Genomic DNA, 15,464 nt, shown 5'->3' on the forward strand with positions numbered 1-15,464 from the left:
AGGGGAGGGAGCAAGGCAGGGCAGCCATTGCGGGGAGTGGGGGGGGCCTGGGAGGGCAGCCATCAGGGGGCTGCAGGAGCCGGCGGGGGATGGGGCCAGGTGGAGCAGCAATCGGGGCTGGGTTGGGGCACATGGGCACTTAGGGAGCTTAGCAGCCCTTGCGGGGGCCATATGGTCCCTGTTGGGGGCTGTAGCCATCCAAATTGCTTTAACACTGCTAACACTAAATTGCTAGGAGTCCAAATTGCTTTAATACTGTAGATATATCAATAAAACATGCCCAACTAATTGCTGTCTCTCGCTGCTTCTCTATATAGTGGTCTTTTGTGTTAATTGTGGAGGAACATGGATTTCAGGGTATTTTAGAGAGTGACTTTGGGATTTTTTTATCAGGGATTTTTCAGTTTTCGAATAGGGAACACCCGAATCCCTGCTGGGGAGCCCAGTAGCAGGACCCTGCCTGCTCAGAGCTGGCATCTTGGACCCAGCTGAAGGTGGCTGACCTCCTGGCCAATTGGGGCTATTAGGACATGCTTTAACAGTTCAAAGCAGGCCACTACACTGGGAACATCTTCCATGTGTTAGCTGCCCAGATGGCCGGGCAGGGGCACACATGAGAGTAGTGCCACACAAAGGCCAACCCTGCAGCCACAGTCCACTGGCAGCTGGCTCAGAGGGGCAGAAGCCTCAACTGGCTGTGCAGTTCCCATCTGGGTCTGGCAGTTGCACAGCAGGTCACAGCCAGGAAGCAGCCCCCACTGCCAGACTACTGCAGTGGGTAAAGGGTGCAGGGAGCTCTCAGGGCTGCTTCAGCAGTCCAGCTGGCACAAAGGGTAGTGTCCCCAGGCACCAACTTGCTGGGCCTCAGAAGCCTCTGAGAGCAAGTAGCCCTGAGCTACTTGCCAGGGCAACTTTTTGTACTGATGGGGACAGCACAGGTGGTGTCCCTGGGCTCTAGCTCCCCCTGGCTGCAGATCCAGGAGGAGCCAAGTAAGGTTATTTTGCCCCAGGTGGCACAATGTGCTGCAAAACAAAGTGCATAGCCAAGTATGTGCACTGAGGCAAAAAGCCCCAGCTCAAATTTGCACCACTTCTATTTGAGCTGCTGCAAGCACACGTGCTTGCATGTGTGGACGCGCACTGCTGGATTCTCTCCAGCTTATCCACATCCTTTCTGTAGTAGGGGACCCAAAACCAGACACAGCACTCCAGATGTGGCCTCACAAGTGCAGAATAGAGGGCAATAATTATTCCCATCAATCTGCTGGCAACACTAATGCAGCCCCTTATGCTGTTAGCCTTCTTGGCAACAAGGGCATGCTGTTGACTCGTCTCTAGCTTACTGTCCACTGTAACCCATAGGTCCTTTTCTGCAGAGCTGCTGCCCAGCAAGTCAGTCCCCAGGCTGTAGCGGTGCATGGGATTCTCCATGCTAAGTGCTGGAAGAATTTGCACTTGGCCTTACTGAACCTCATGAGATTTCTTTTGGTCCAGTCTTCCAATTTGTCTAGGTCTCTCTGAATCCTAGCCCTACCTGCCAGTGTATCTACTACACCCCACCAGCTTGGTGTCATCTGCAAATTTGCTGAGGATTCAATCCATCCCATCTTCCAGATTTGTTCATGAAGATATTGAACAAAACCTCTGGGGTACTCCACTTGATACCAGCTGCCAACTAGACCTCTAGCCATTGATCACTACCTTTTGAGTCCTATGATCTAGCCAGCTTTCTATCCACCTTACAGCTCATTCATCCAATTCATACTTCCTTAACTTGCTTACAAGAATGTTGTGGGAAACTGTATTAAAAGCCTTGCTAAAGTCAAGGTATAACGTGTCCATTGCTTTCCCTGCATCCACAGAGCCAGTCATCTAATCATAGAAGGCAGTCACGTTGGTCAGGCATGACTTGCCCTTGGTGAATCCATGCTTACTGTTCCTGATGACCTTCTTCTCCAAGTGCTTAGAAATGGATTCTTTGAGGACCTGCTCCGTGATTTTTCCACAAGCTGACTAATTTGGAATTCCCTGGATCCTCCTTCTTCACTTTCTTAAAGATGGGCAATATATTTGCCTTTAACCAATTGTCCAGACCATGAGTTTTCAAAGATAATGGCCAGCAGCTCTGCAGTCACATCAGTCAACTCCCTAAGCACCCGTGGATCCATTGCATCCAGCCCCATGGGCTTGTACGTGTCCAGCTTTTCTAAATAGTCCCTAACCTGCTCTTTCACCACGAACGGTTGTGCACCTTCTCTCCAAACTGTGCTGCCTGGTGCAGTAGTCTGAGAGCTGACCTTGCCTGTGAAGACTGAGGTAAATAAAGCATTGAGTACTTCAGCCTTTTCCTCATCATCTGTCACGAAGTTGTCTCCCCCATTCAGTAAGGGACCCACACTTTCCCTGACCTTCCTCTTATTGCTAATGTAGTTGTAGAAACCCTTCTTGTTCCCCTTCATGTCCCTTCCTAGCTGCAACTCCAATTGTGCTTTGGCCTTCCTGATTTCATCCCTGCATGCCCAAGCAATATTCCTATGCAGGCAACTCGCGCTTAACGCTCTTAATTGATTCCGGAAAAACTGAGTGCTGAGCGAAACAGCGTTAAGTGAAACCCATTTTCCCATAGGGTTTAATGTAAATAAATATAATTGGTTCTGCACCACCTGCTGGCTCTGGCCCTGGCCCTGCGCTCCTGCTGGCCCTGGCCCTGCTGCTCCCAGCAAGGCACTGTGCGGGCTCTGCCAGAGAAGGCACTGGCTCCTCCCGGCCTCATTGTTTTGCTACCGCAATGGCCCCTGCTGGCCTACACCCGCTGGCCACCAGCGCATCTGTGTGCGGACCCAGCTGCCCTGCCTGCGAGGCCTGAGTCAGGGACCTGCCCGCCCAGAGACTAACGCAGGGGCAGGCAATTATTTTGGGTGGAGGGCCGCTTACTGAGTTTTGGCAAGCCATCGAGGGCCACATTACAGGCAGCCAGGGGCATATGTATATTAATTTTCTAAATTTTTAGGCGCCCTGTGGGCTGGGTTGAGTGGCCTAGCAGGCCGCATCCGGCCCACAGGCTGCATTTTGCCCACCTCTGGATTAACAGGAAGAAGGCAGCGCAGCTCCAGCCAACACAGGGGGATGCTTGGGATGGTTTCTGCACCCTGCGGGTGAATGCATACCTGGAGCAGAACAGGTCGTGGGTTTCAGCACAGGGATGGGGGGCTCCGTGGGCTTGCCCCTACTGTGGCCTAGGGCAGGGGACACTGTACACATGTCCTTCAGTGCTGGCTCTCACCGCCCTAGGCCCCACACTCCTAGCTGTGGCCTCGGGCCCTGCGCTCCTGCCACCCTGCTGGCCCAGGCCCCAAGCGCTGGCCCAGGCCCTTTGCTCAAGTCCCCTGCCCACCCCTTCTCGCTGCCGCTCCTGCTCCTCCCCGGCCGCTCCGGCACCACATGCCAGAGCAGACCCCAGGCTCCTGCCACCCTGCCCTGGGCCCCGCCGGGTGCCACTCACCAATTCACTTGACGACAATGCCACTGTTGCTGCTGCCACTGCCTCTCCCCACCCACCACGCTGAGCATTATAACGAAATGCTCTGCATGCTAAGTGAAACCAGGTAGGTATTTTAAATGAGCGCTATAGTAAAACTGCGGTAAGTGAAACTGCATTAAGCGGGTGTTTCCTGTACTCCTTCCTAGTCATCTGTCCAAGCTTCCACTTCTTGTAAACGTCCTTTTTGTGTTTAAACATACTGAAGGGTACTCTGCTAAGCCAAGCTCATTACCAGCCATATTTGCTCTTCTTCCTGCACATTGGGGTGGTTTGTTTCTGCACCCTCAATAAGGTTTCTTTAAAATACAGCCAGGTCTCCTGGACTCCTTTCCCCACTCAGACTGGCCTCCCAAGGAATCCTGCCCATCAGTTCCCTGAGGGAGTCAAAGCCTGCTTTTCTGAAGTCCAGGGTCCATACTCTGTTGCTCTCCTTCCTTTCTTCCTTTTGTCAGGATCATGAACTCAATCATCTTTTGGTCACTGCTGCCTACATTGCCATCCACTTCTACACAGCAGCTGTTGTAGCCAGAAGGAGCCACCGCTGCCGCCTGAGCTGCTTAGAAAGGTGTGGGGCAGGCCAGGGGCTGACTGGCTCGTGGTGGGGGCACGTTCTCATCTCTTATGGGGGAAGGGGGGGATCTTGTCTCTCATGGGGGTGCTCACCCCCGCCCTCTAACTCCCCCATAATTCAAACCCTGCTTCTACATCCCTCACTGATTTCTTCCCTGTTTGTGAATAGCAGGTCAAGAAGAGCATGGCTTCTAGTTGGTCTTTCCAACACTTGCACCATGAAACTGTCTCCAACTCTCTCCAGAAGCTTCCTAGATTGCCTGTGCTCTGCTGTATTGCCCTCCTAGCAGATGTCAGGGTGATTGAAGTCCTCCATGAGAACCAGGGCCTGTGATCTGGAAACGTCTGCTAGTTTCACAACAACTTTGTGAGAGTTAGAGTGGTTTTATGACAACATTGCGCAGCATCGTGGTAATGAAATATAACTAGTTCTTCTAATCTATAGAGCTAGATCCTGGATAGCCTCAGTTTGCTACAGGTTGCAAGGAAGGTACATACGATACTGATTTAAACACAAATTAAAAAAAAAAAAACTGGACTGCAGATGGAGCTTTAATCATAACTTTGGAGTGCTGGGGTTTAGCAACATCCCTGCTTTACTTTTTCACATCATGCTTCTGTGTGTAGTTGTTATACAAGCTTCCTTTTTTTCCACATCCTATTTTTTCTTCTTCCATTAGCTTATACGTGTGGTCAATATTCCAAGAGGTTAATGGCTTTCTTACCCTAGAAGTAGATGAGTTTATCCTTTTGTCTAACAGGAGTTTAGTTAATGGGTCCTGACTTGGGGTAGTTTTCTTTAATATGTACTATGCATGTGCTTCCTTCGTGTCCCTAAATATACTAACCTACCCTTCTCCCCAAATGCTACTGTTGAAAATGAGTTCCCTAGTTTGAAATGGCTTGGACATTTCTACCTCTGTAAACAAACATGACATGAAACAATACCACTCTCCAAACAAGTCTGGGCTAGGTCACATCTCTAGGGGATGAGGTCATGTTGAGGAAATGAGGGAGATAGAGTGTAATCCATTAACGTAAAAAGAGGCTTGTTGGGCAGTCAGGCAAATACAGGCTTCTCCCTCCCCCCTCTCCCCCCTTCGCCTTTTTCACAAGGTATCAAAGCTGTCCCTTGAAAGCACTATCTTCCTCCCCATTATTCCCAGGCACAAAAGGCTTTATGAGGCTTCTCCTTCATCAGGACTTTGGCATCGCTCATGCTCAGGCAATCAGATTTCTATGCAACAATTCTACTCCTTTGACCCAGGGAAGGTTTGTAGATGCTTGCAAAGACTGGTTGAGGTGGTCTGTCTCTCAATACAGAGATCAAAGATGTGTGTGTGTGGAGTTCCAAGGGGAAGGGAGTTAACAGGTTTGTTGAACCGTACTTTTGTAGTTTTGCAGATGTACGCAGTCTGAGGCATTCCATTGCACTTAGACCAAACAAAAATGTTTCAGTTTCTCTATATTAAGATTCTTCAAGGGCAACTCCCAGCCACAATCTTTGAAAATCAAAAAACAAAACAAAAACAAAAAACTCCCCATTGGCCAAGACTACTTTCCAATCCTTCATATACATTAATGCCCCTCAAGAGTTGTATATGTTTACAGTGTGAAGGACTACGTTGTAGTGATGAGATTTCTGAAGTGTGCGTTTTGGATAATAAAGGTTCGCAGATGTCTTCCACCATTGTAAAATTGGAGCACCTGTAAAACCAATGGGCATCTTTACATATGCTCGCGGCAGGGGTGGGAGGGAGTGTAAGCTGCTATGGACAGACTCCGAGCAGATCACAGCAGGATACAGCAAAAGCTGTGTTACGGCATCCACGGGGAATGTGGTGTGCTGGTTAATTAAAATTGCTGGTTATCTGAGAAGCGTCTGTTCGGGCCACCACCTGTTCAGGGTGCCGCCCCACCCAGTGTGCCAGTGTACTGAGGGACAGGGAGGGGGGCCATGTGCAGGCTGCCTTGCTCTGGACTGTGGGACTCAGTGAAACTGGAAGTGCCACGGTGGGACTTCTGGTTTCTTTTCTGCCACATCAATCAGCATGTGCGTTAATAGAGCATGCTGGTTAGTAAAGTGCCAGATAGCACAACTTTTACTGTAGGTAACACCCAGAGGCCACCCAGGGCTTGTCAGCAATGCAAAACAAACAACCTTCAGGTTGCCTCTAATCTTTCAGAGGCTTTGCAGCAAGCAAGCAAGCAAACAAACCAACCTGTTCTCAGCCCTCCGGGTGGCTGCTTAACCCCTGGTAGCCCCAGGCTGCAGACAGTCTGCACCAGCCAGGTGCAGCCCCTTGAGGCTGCTTTCAGCATCTTTTATCCTTCCCCCTGCGGGCCCACATGGCTAACTCTCTCTCACTTGCCACACCTGTGTCCGATCCCTTGCTGGGAGAGTCACTGTGTCCCAGGACCTGGTTCCCCAGCCTTCAGCGAGTCCTTCCAGGTCTGGGGTGGGCGTGCAGAAGTGCTTCTGGGGTGTGGGGCTATTCAGACTCCCCTGCACCCATAGTGACAGGGCCCTGCCCTGTTATGGGGGGTGGAGCACTTTAGAGCAGCTCCGAGAGTCGCTTTAATTAAAGCACTCGCAGCATCTCATGTATTCAGCATCCTGTGCTTCAAAATGGTGGCGGGGCACATTACCTAAAGCTCATTGAATGAGCTTTAGGTAAAGCGCCCCTGCTGCCTTTTTGAACCATGGGGACACTGAATATGTGAGAGACAGAGGCTCCAGCAAACTTGATTACTCCATAAGGTTTTCAAATCCTATAAATTAAACTATAGTTAGAACGTCCTTGGTTCATTTAATCTTAAGGTGTTCAAGTAGGTTGGGCTGTCCATTATGGGATAATATGATAGGATGGGATGAATTCTGCTGTCAAGAGTTGAGTTGGACAAAAGGAGGGAGAAATCTGCTAAAGGTGAACCAGTGGATGTGTTCATGCTTTCTCTCCCTCATTGCTGTTCTCTGGCCAGCTCTTGTTTTTCTTTCACGCAGTTGTATCAATTGCAGAATGACACTCACCATCCCACTTTTTTCAGGCTTAATTTAAAGGTAAAAGAGATATTTCTCAGCAACTGTTGATCCTTTTCCTGGTTACAATTTTTCAAGGGCTTGCTCTAAGCTACCAGAATGGGTACTGTATATAAACACAAATCAATTCTGAATGCTTCTCTGTAGGAAGGCCTAGTCTGAAACACTCTCCCCCAATACAAAGCCATTTTTTTGTTTCCTGTAAATGTAGCTCTTTATAAAAGGCACTGTTTTATTTTTTTTAAGACTTACTGGGTCCCAAAGACCCTTTTCATAAACAAAATGCATTGTATAAAGGGAGAATATGTTTGATTTTTACCAGCCTGGGCTCTGAGTCCAAAATTGCAACCACAGGTCTGATTACTCCAGGGAGAAAATACAAGCTTCATTTCTTAAATGTCATTCATACACATACATATACATATTCTGAACTGACTCTGTAATGAGCCAAACCAAAACCCTGGATCCAGGCAGCCCAAACTGCTGATTTAAAAGTTCTGCTCTTGAAGCAAACTTTATAAATGTTATTTATTAATTTATTTGGATTGATTCTAATTTCACATTAGAAAAGCATTCCTAAGCTGGTCTCTTTGCTGGATATTAACAATACTATACAAACCCCAGCAAAACTAGAATTTCTCCCAAACTATGAAAAAAAGTAAAAACAAACCACCCAACTCAGTACATTTTTCCTTCCCCCAAATCTGGGGGAACAGATGAGCTTGGCAAAATGCCCAGAAAGTTAACAGATCAAGCTAAATTGGAGTGGGAAGGACTGAATTCTAGATCCCACAGAGAAATCCCTGTCAGTAGCTCCCAGTTCATTAAATGAAGGCTGCTCCAGCCTGAGTAACTCTCCTGATTGCAAACTTAACGATGTCCCCCTGGGGTAAGGCCAAGTAGATTTGTACCTTATAGATAGAGGTCTTCTGAACTTGAGAGGTGGTTGATTTTGCAGACAGATTGCGCAGCTGGCTGCCATTTTCACAGTTTGAGTATGGTGGGGTCTGTCTACACCTCTTGGCTGAGAGGCCCGGGAAGTCCCACCCAGTCCCACAGACTGCCATATGGTCTGAAACTGTGGCTTAATTACCCTGATTAAGCCCAAGGAAGCCATTAATCCATATGTTAAGTGCCAATTAATGGCTTCCCTGGGTTTAATTAGGGTAATAGCAGGCTGTGGCAGGGAGCAAGGAGGCTACAACTGGCTTCACTAGGGTCCATGGAGCCCTGGCCCCACTTGTTGCTGGTGGCAGGTGCACACATGCAACCAGACGGACTGGGGCTGGGCAGCTCCTTGCAGCCTTCCCACCGCCTGCTGTGAGCAGCTAAATTTGCACCTTGTGAGCCTTCTTGCAGTAGAAAAAGGGCTTTCAACAGTTAAGTAAACAATAAGAAAACAGGAAGGGGTATACGCGTGTGCATGCACACTGTTCAGTTATTGAGTCATTCTAAACAATAGAAGAAGGTAAAATTGAGTGGACAAAAGGAGGAGAGGGGGATGGGGCTCTTTTTATCTGTAGATTGAAATTAGCTGTGCTCGCGCGCTCTCTCGCGTGTGCTCTCTCCCCCTCTCTCTCTCTTTTCCCCTTGTTTGGGTAGGCAGTAAGTGTGGAGTTGCTGGTTTGCGTGTTGTGGGAAAACCTCGTCCTCTCTCCGTCTCAATTAGCCCTGCTAATTCATATTGGCATGTTTGATCTCCTCGGTGAGAGATGAAAGGGGCATCTGCCAACTCTGGTTACGATCAGAGCCTGCCCACTCTCGATTGAAGGGACTGCACTGGAAAAGGACATTCATCATTTTGGGGGAGGGGAGAGATAGAGAGGGAAAACACCAGCAGTGCCCTGTCCAAATCAGCCACGTAGAAGAGGAGGGAGAAAGGAATGTTATCTGTGCTGCATTACCCAGCACCTGCTTTGAAAACAAAATTGAAGCCGAACTGTGTTCCACTATGTTCAATCTGAAATAGCTGAGGGAAATGGCATCTCATTTGTTTCCCTGTTTTCATTGTCAAATAGGCGGGGAGGGGGAGGGGGAGGGAAGGAAAGAGGGACAGCACAAGAGCTTCTGGAGCCCTAAGCAAAATTAAATTACAGGGCATGGCCTTCCCTCCCTCTTTGTTTTCTCACTTGGATTCGACAAGAGGGAGTTAGTAACAGCAGATTTCCTCGCTAACCAAACAGAGCATGGGATTCCACTCAGAAGATGCTGGTGGAAGCAACATCACATTCTTTGAGCTTGTCTATGCACAAAAGCCATACCCATATAATTAAAGCAGTACAAGCTTCCCTCGACCTCCTCTGCCTCTGACCCTGGCTCCCATGTAGGTGTGGCGGGACTACTATAAAGCTGCTCTCATCATAGGCAGGGCAGTGAACTATACTGGTATAAGTCATGATTTTATCAATGCATCTATGTCCGCATAGAGGTTGTATAAGCATGAAGTATATTGGAGGAAAAAAATCACACTCATATCTAAAATGATGATGCTCTTGGTTCAGAAATTGTGTCAAGCCTTAGTGAGAGAGGTGATCAGTACTGCTGATGTGACTGCACAGAGACAGAGTCCAGAAATGTTATTACTCTGCCATGGTTAAAAGCATATGGTGGGCAAACTGACATTTTAGAGGGACTCATACTTACTGTATGGGCCCTTCCATAATGGGTACTCTGGGTGGCTGCTTGTTTTAGGGGTCTGTCAGAATGGTCTCATCATTACCTCTTGCTGCCTCCTCTCCCCCTGTGGCCTAAGCTTTATATCACAAGCTCCTTAAGGTCAGGACAGCCTCTCTCTTAAAAGTGTATATAGTGCTTAGCGCAACAGGGCTGGGCCCTTGAGGACCTCCTGCAATATGGATTATGCACTGTGGGTAGTAATGCTTCTGAAAGCCAAAGGGATAGTGTTATTAAGGAAAAGGACATGATTACGGTGCCTCTCCATTAGGAATGTCAGATCACATTCTACCTTATGCATTCCTATGCAGGATCTATAATGGATCATTTAATCCACTCCTATGTGCTGCAGCAGATGATTTCATTATCCCTAAGAGGGATGGGGGATGTCTCCTCTACCTGACTGGTCACATCTATAATTTTTATACTGATATTTAAGTAAAATCCCCCTTGCATTTCTTCCTTTTTGCTTCTGATGGTCTCTAAATCAAGAGGTTCAGCATACAGTTCTGAGTACCCACGGTTTTCTGTGGCCACCTGCCATTTTTCCCATAAGCCCTTTGTCTTGCCAATCACAGGAACTTTCGGAAACCTAACCCCAGTGGTTGGTGAGGGAAACCTGTATCTCTTGTTTTTTGTATGCGATTGATTTGGTTTGTACCATTTCTGCATTTCCAATGTGCTGATGGCTTTATTTTTCTATTGATAGTGCAAGAAGGACTTGGAGGGGTAGCGGGAAGCTTTTCCCTCCCCAGTTGGGTATTAATGGGAGTGATTTTAAACCTGGGACTGGGGTAACTGAATTCCTCGTTCCCTCATGCAACATAGGTTGCAAACAAATAGCTTCCCTATTGTATCCTATCCCAATAGCTGCCCCTGTTCCCATCAGTGAAGTACAAACTAGTATCTGTGAAATAGGTATGGTCACACATAATATTTCTTAACTTGGGTCCAAAATGAGCTTCCTACTGAGATGAATAGAAGCAACTCACTCTTCTCAGAGTAGTTCTTTGAGGCTTTCAGCTGGCAGGTAAGGTTTCGTTGTTTATATATTCTGAGGGTTTTCTTTGCAACAGTAGCATGCATAGACTTTTTAGGTTTTATTTTTCTTAACTGAATTAATAAAGGTGAACTCAGTTTTTGAAACACATTATGAAGGAAATCCTACAAGGAGCCATTAGAGAGCCAGCTGCACCTTACTTCTGGTCCATCTGAGCCCCTGTAGGGAGCAGGCCCCGACTCCTGTGTGCTCTAAGGTGGAATTTCACAGTTCTCCCACCCTTAGGCAAGGGTGTGGCTTTGTCCCATTTTGATACCAACCGCTTACCACAGTGCAGGTGTAATTCAGTTTTTAGGCCCCTGTGATTCCTTGCTGGGGAACCTGTGACTAGTGATACCAGCAACTGCTTAAATAGAGTCTATTTGTTAGCTAGTTGGAGCAAAGCATTAGAGATCAAGGAAGATTTTTAAAACAAATAATGGATGGGCACCTCCTAGCCTCTGATACGGATGGGCACAGAACACAGATTCTCTTGAGGGCATCCTAGATTTGATCTCCCTGGCTGGTTCCCTCTGACTGACCCCACCTTTCCCATGAGGAACCTAGGTTCAGTGGCCATAATGCTCAATAATGTTCCCTTTCGGAGCTTTGCAAATTGTATATCGAGTGATCTTTCTTTCTTTCAAACTGTTCTGACAGCTGTGACCCCTGGCAGAATAACATGCTGTAGGAGTCTTTCCTTCCACTAAAATCACAGCACTTTTCCATAGTACAGGTTTGTCAACCTGTCAATCTCTCTTCACTTTTCCAGTTCTCTCTGAACAGCAGCTTACCTTCTTTTTATCTCAGTACCTTTGTTGTAATGTTCCTAGTGTCTATGCTAGTGTTGACATGATTGGAGACTCTTTAAAATGAGTGCATGGGGATAAAAAAAATGAACAATACAGCATGTTTTAATTGAAAAGAAGACCGGATATTTATCTAGTTCTCAAACCACGAGTGATGCATCGGCTACCTCCCGGCCCTGTGGATTATGTATACAACTTCTCCTAATGCAGAGTGTGTCATGCACTATCCGTCCTCAGGAGCATTCTTTGTTCAGAGTCTTCAGATGCAGAAAATGAATTGATTGTAAGAAGGGCTGTATCCTTACCATGCTCAGAGCTAGGACAACAAATGCACTGTATTTCAATCCATCCTCTTGCCACCTTTGCTCACTTTACATATCCAGGAGAGAGGGAGGGTCAAGGAGAAGCTTGGGCTACTTCAGGGGCGATGGATGCCTGGCTTATGGATAAAAAGGAACCTTTGGCCTGAAGTCCTGTCAGTCGCACTCTGGCCTTTCATAAGCACTACATTTTTTGCAAAAACAAGGCAACATTGTAACTTTTCCAGAACTGTGCCAAAGCTAACAACCCCTGCAAATGCTAACACAAACAGTTAAAAAGTGGCTTATAAAATGTTAAAGCACCAGATGTAGGAAAGTAAGAGGGGTTGTTTTTTGGGGGGGGTTTTGGGGTGGGGGGGGTGTTGGTGTATGGCAAGCTCCAGTTCAAGCTTTTGGTAGGTTAAGTATCTTCTGAACCTTTCTCAAGTCCTCTAGGCTGAAGGTTAAATTTTAATGGGGAAAGGGGGAAATGACTGATCAACCCAAATAACAAAGAAATGGGAATGGAGAGGACAGGATGCAGGGTGCAAGTCTTAAGTCTCTTAAGACTTTCCTACAAGTGTTTTAAGAAAGTGCTGGACCACCTCATGCTCCCTGTACGTAGTGCTACTTTGGTGTAGAGGTGAAAGGGAAAAAATGACTTGCAGCATTCTGGCTGAAGAAGGGAAGGCACAACCCAGATGGGGTGGTATTGATCCCAGTAACGAAGAAAAATGCAGCTTTTGCACGTGCAATTTAGTGAGTGCATTTCTGTGACTGACTTTAGCTCATTAAGTTGGTGTAACAGTTCTGGGACTTGTCCAGGGCTCAGGAACCTGGGGGTTTAGTTCCCTGCAGACTTTTACCTATCTGACCTTGAGGAGGGCACTTAGGATGTGCCTGTGCAGCAATGACTGCTGTTCATGTCAACAACATCCCCCCCCCCCGCTTTAACCTAGTAGCTTGGGTACTGATAGCAGTGTAGCTGCAGCAGCTTGGAGCTCAGCCCAGGCTAACCACTCAAGTATTTACCTAACTTCTTAGATGAATTCAGGTGAATTCCCTGTTTCACTGGGGTGTTGCAAGTGCATCAGAGGTGGAGAGTTGGTTTGATTCTGTGAAATTGAGTGCCATGTAAACAGCTTCAGGGGCCTTGTTTACACATGGCAGATTTTATCATTATAGTTATACTGGCAAAAAAACCTTTTCTGTGAACCAAAGCCGTCTTAACAGTATACCCAGTCCTAGTTCTCCTGACTAGCACCAGCTATGTCAATAGAAGCACAGTTATGCCTGTTGAACTGAATGTACAGTAGTGTTTTTACTGGTATATCTATCTGGGGAGACATTTTCCCCCTAACTGATGTTGCTATGTCATAAAAGGCTTTTATTGGAGATTAGGCCATAGGTAAATAAATGCTTCTTAAAGAGAAGAGTCCCTTGATGATTTTTGTTTGGGGGTAAAGGCAGGCCACTATAGTTAGGGGTGTGGACAGACAAAACATGTACACAGACTGAGAAAAGGAAGGGCTTAAAACAGCTTAGCTGAGCCTGGTGTAACTGGTACACCTGTCCGTTCTATCCTCCAGTTAGTGGGAGCTAAAGCTTAGTATTTTACTACCTCTTTTATTCAAGGGGGTATATCATTGTGGTTTGGCTTCGCTTACTGCGGGATAGGAGTGGACAGATGGAATAATTACTGTTTACTATGGATCAACTGATGCACACTCACAAAGTAGTAAGTCTTCTCCTCTGCCCCACTTTAAGGAGGTATAATTGTTTATTTGTCCATGCTCTAGGCAAGACATATTTTGCCCCACATCCCTGGAGTAGACCTGCTTTTGCACCAAGTAGTTGGAAATGTTCTTTTTTCTTCTGTTAACCCTGTTTTTTCTTATCCTAGCAATGTGAGAGCCTTCAGCAATAGACATTTGCTGCTTTCCTCTAGTAGTCTTAAAAAGGTATCCATATCTTTCTACCAGAAACGCATATGCTCCTTTCATTCTCTGTATGTATTCTTTCCAGTGTTACTCGTTTACCCAGGTGCTTTTATACCAAGAGCAGTTGGAATGCTATCCTTGTAAAGTGATTTCTGCACCTGACTTGAACTAGCTTCTATAATCAAGAAATTAAGACTTTTTTCCCCTTTCCTCTTACTGTGCTTTCAGGTGGCAGCCAGGGCTGGAGTCTACGAGATCCTCAATCAGTTGGGGTTCACTGAGTTTGAGGACCTAGAAGACATGTCTCTCTCCAAGCTCCGTTACCGTTGGCAGGAACAGACCCTTAGTCTGCTTTCATTCCGAGGAGAGTTCATTTAGGACCCAAGACTGTGACACACCTTGGGAATTTCTGTGTTTCTCCAGACTTGGCTGGTGCTTTTTATAGGTGTGGGAGAGAGAATTTGCCTTAAGGAAAGACTGTGTTTCCAGAAAGAAGGGGAGGGAGGAAGGGGAATATAAACTGCCTTTAAGAAAACAAAAATTTATAGGGTTCTTTTAGACGCAGTAAAAAATATTGTAAATTAAAAAAATAACATTAGACAGGTGTTTAACTGCAAACATTGTGTAACTGTAAAAAAATCTCTGAAATGTTTCAAACACGATCTGCTGAATTTAGTGAATGTACTAACAGTGAGTGCCAAATTCTTCAAGGCCTTCTTCACTTTCTCACTAGCCCTGTGCAGTATGCATTATATAGATATATAGAGAGAGCGAGAGAGACGTAAATGCATTTGCATGATGATTTAGGATTCCTGAAGAGTCCTTAAGGCACTTGAGTGAGATCTGGAGTTTTCTGTTTGTGCATATTTATTACACTCTTTAAAATTTTATTTTATTTTTGGAGGTTGAGAAAAATATAAACTAATAAATTTACACAACCCTGCTACTGTGTAGACCCCTATTTCCAGTGCCAAGATGCTTCTGCTGCAGTATAGTTAAATACAGCACTGAAGTTTGTTCAGGAAAAAAAACAGGCTCCATACATTTTATGTCCAGAAATAAAAGATAATGGGTGAAATTTCAGCTCTATTGAAAGCAGTGGGAGTTTTGCAATTGACTTCAGTAGGGAAATCACAAAATACATCTAAAACCATTTAAAAATCAAGGGAAATGAAATGAGATGGAGTTGAAAAGACTGAAAAATAAAGTGAATCAAGTGTGTTCAAATGGAATAAAATCCCATTCCCACTATCTAGAGCAAAGGGAGAGGCTGGCTGCAGAAGTTTTGGTGGGCAGGAAGTAATGGAATAGGGAAGAGCCAGCATGAATGGGATGATAAAATAGGATATGAAGACAAAAGCATAAGTACAGTCTCTGTCTTTTTCTGACTCTGCTTTAATCTGCAGCCAGTAGTGCAGTAGGTGCAGACAGCAGTATTAAAAAGTGAATGTTAAAAACCCCCATATAAAATGGCAAGAGGTGGTTTTATTTTCCTTTGGACATGTCCCTGCTGCTTCTTCAAAATCCAAACTCCAAGATTTCCATTAACAAAA

At 46.2% G+C, this 15,464-nt stretch overlaps 1 protein-coding gene across 3 annotated transcripts in view; it reads left to right on the forward strand.

Annotated features, from left to right (window-relative positions):
• Positions 1-15,211, forward strand: part of PALD1 (phosphatase domain containing, paladin 1) — a 219,411-nt gene extending 204,200 nt beyond the window's left edge. For all 3 annotated transcript variants that reach the window (XM_019507806.1, XM_019507807.1, XM_019507808.1), the window contains one exon: positions 14,140-15,211. In XM_019507806.1, the coding sequence (XP_019363351.1) occupies positions 14,140-14,289 (150 nt within the window). In that variant the 3' untranslated portion in view covers positions 14,290-15,211. The remainder of the gene's footprint in view (positions 1-14,139) is intronic.
• The last annotated feature ends 253 nt before the right edge of the window (positions 15,212-15,464 follow it).

The sequence above is a fragment of the Gavialis gangeticus genome, unplaced genomic scaffold, assembly GCF_001723915.1.
Source record: "Gavialis gangeticus isolate Ggan-Ray unplaced genomic scaffold, GavGan_comp1, whole genome shotgun sequence".
NCBI classification, from domain to species: Eukaryota; Metazoa; Chordata; order Crocodylia; family Gavialidae; genus Gavialis; species Gavialis gangeticus.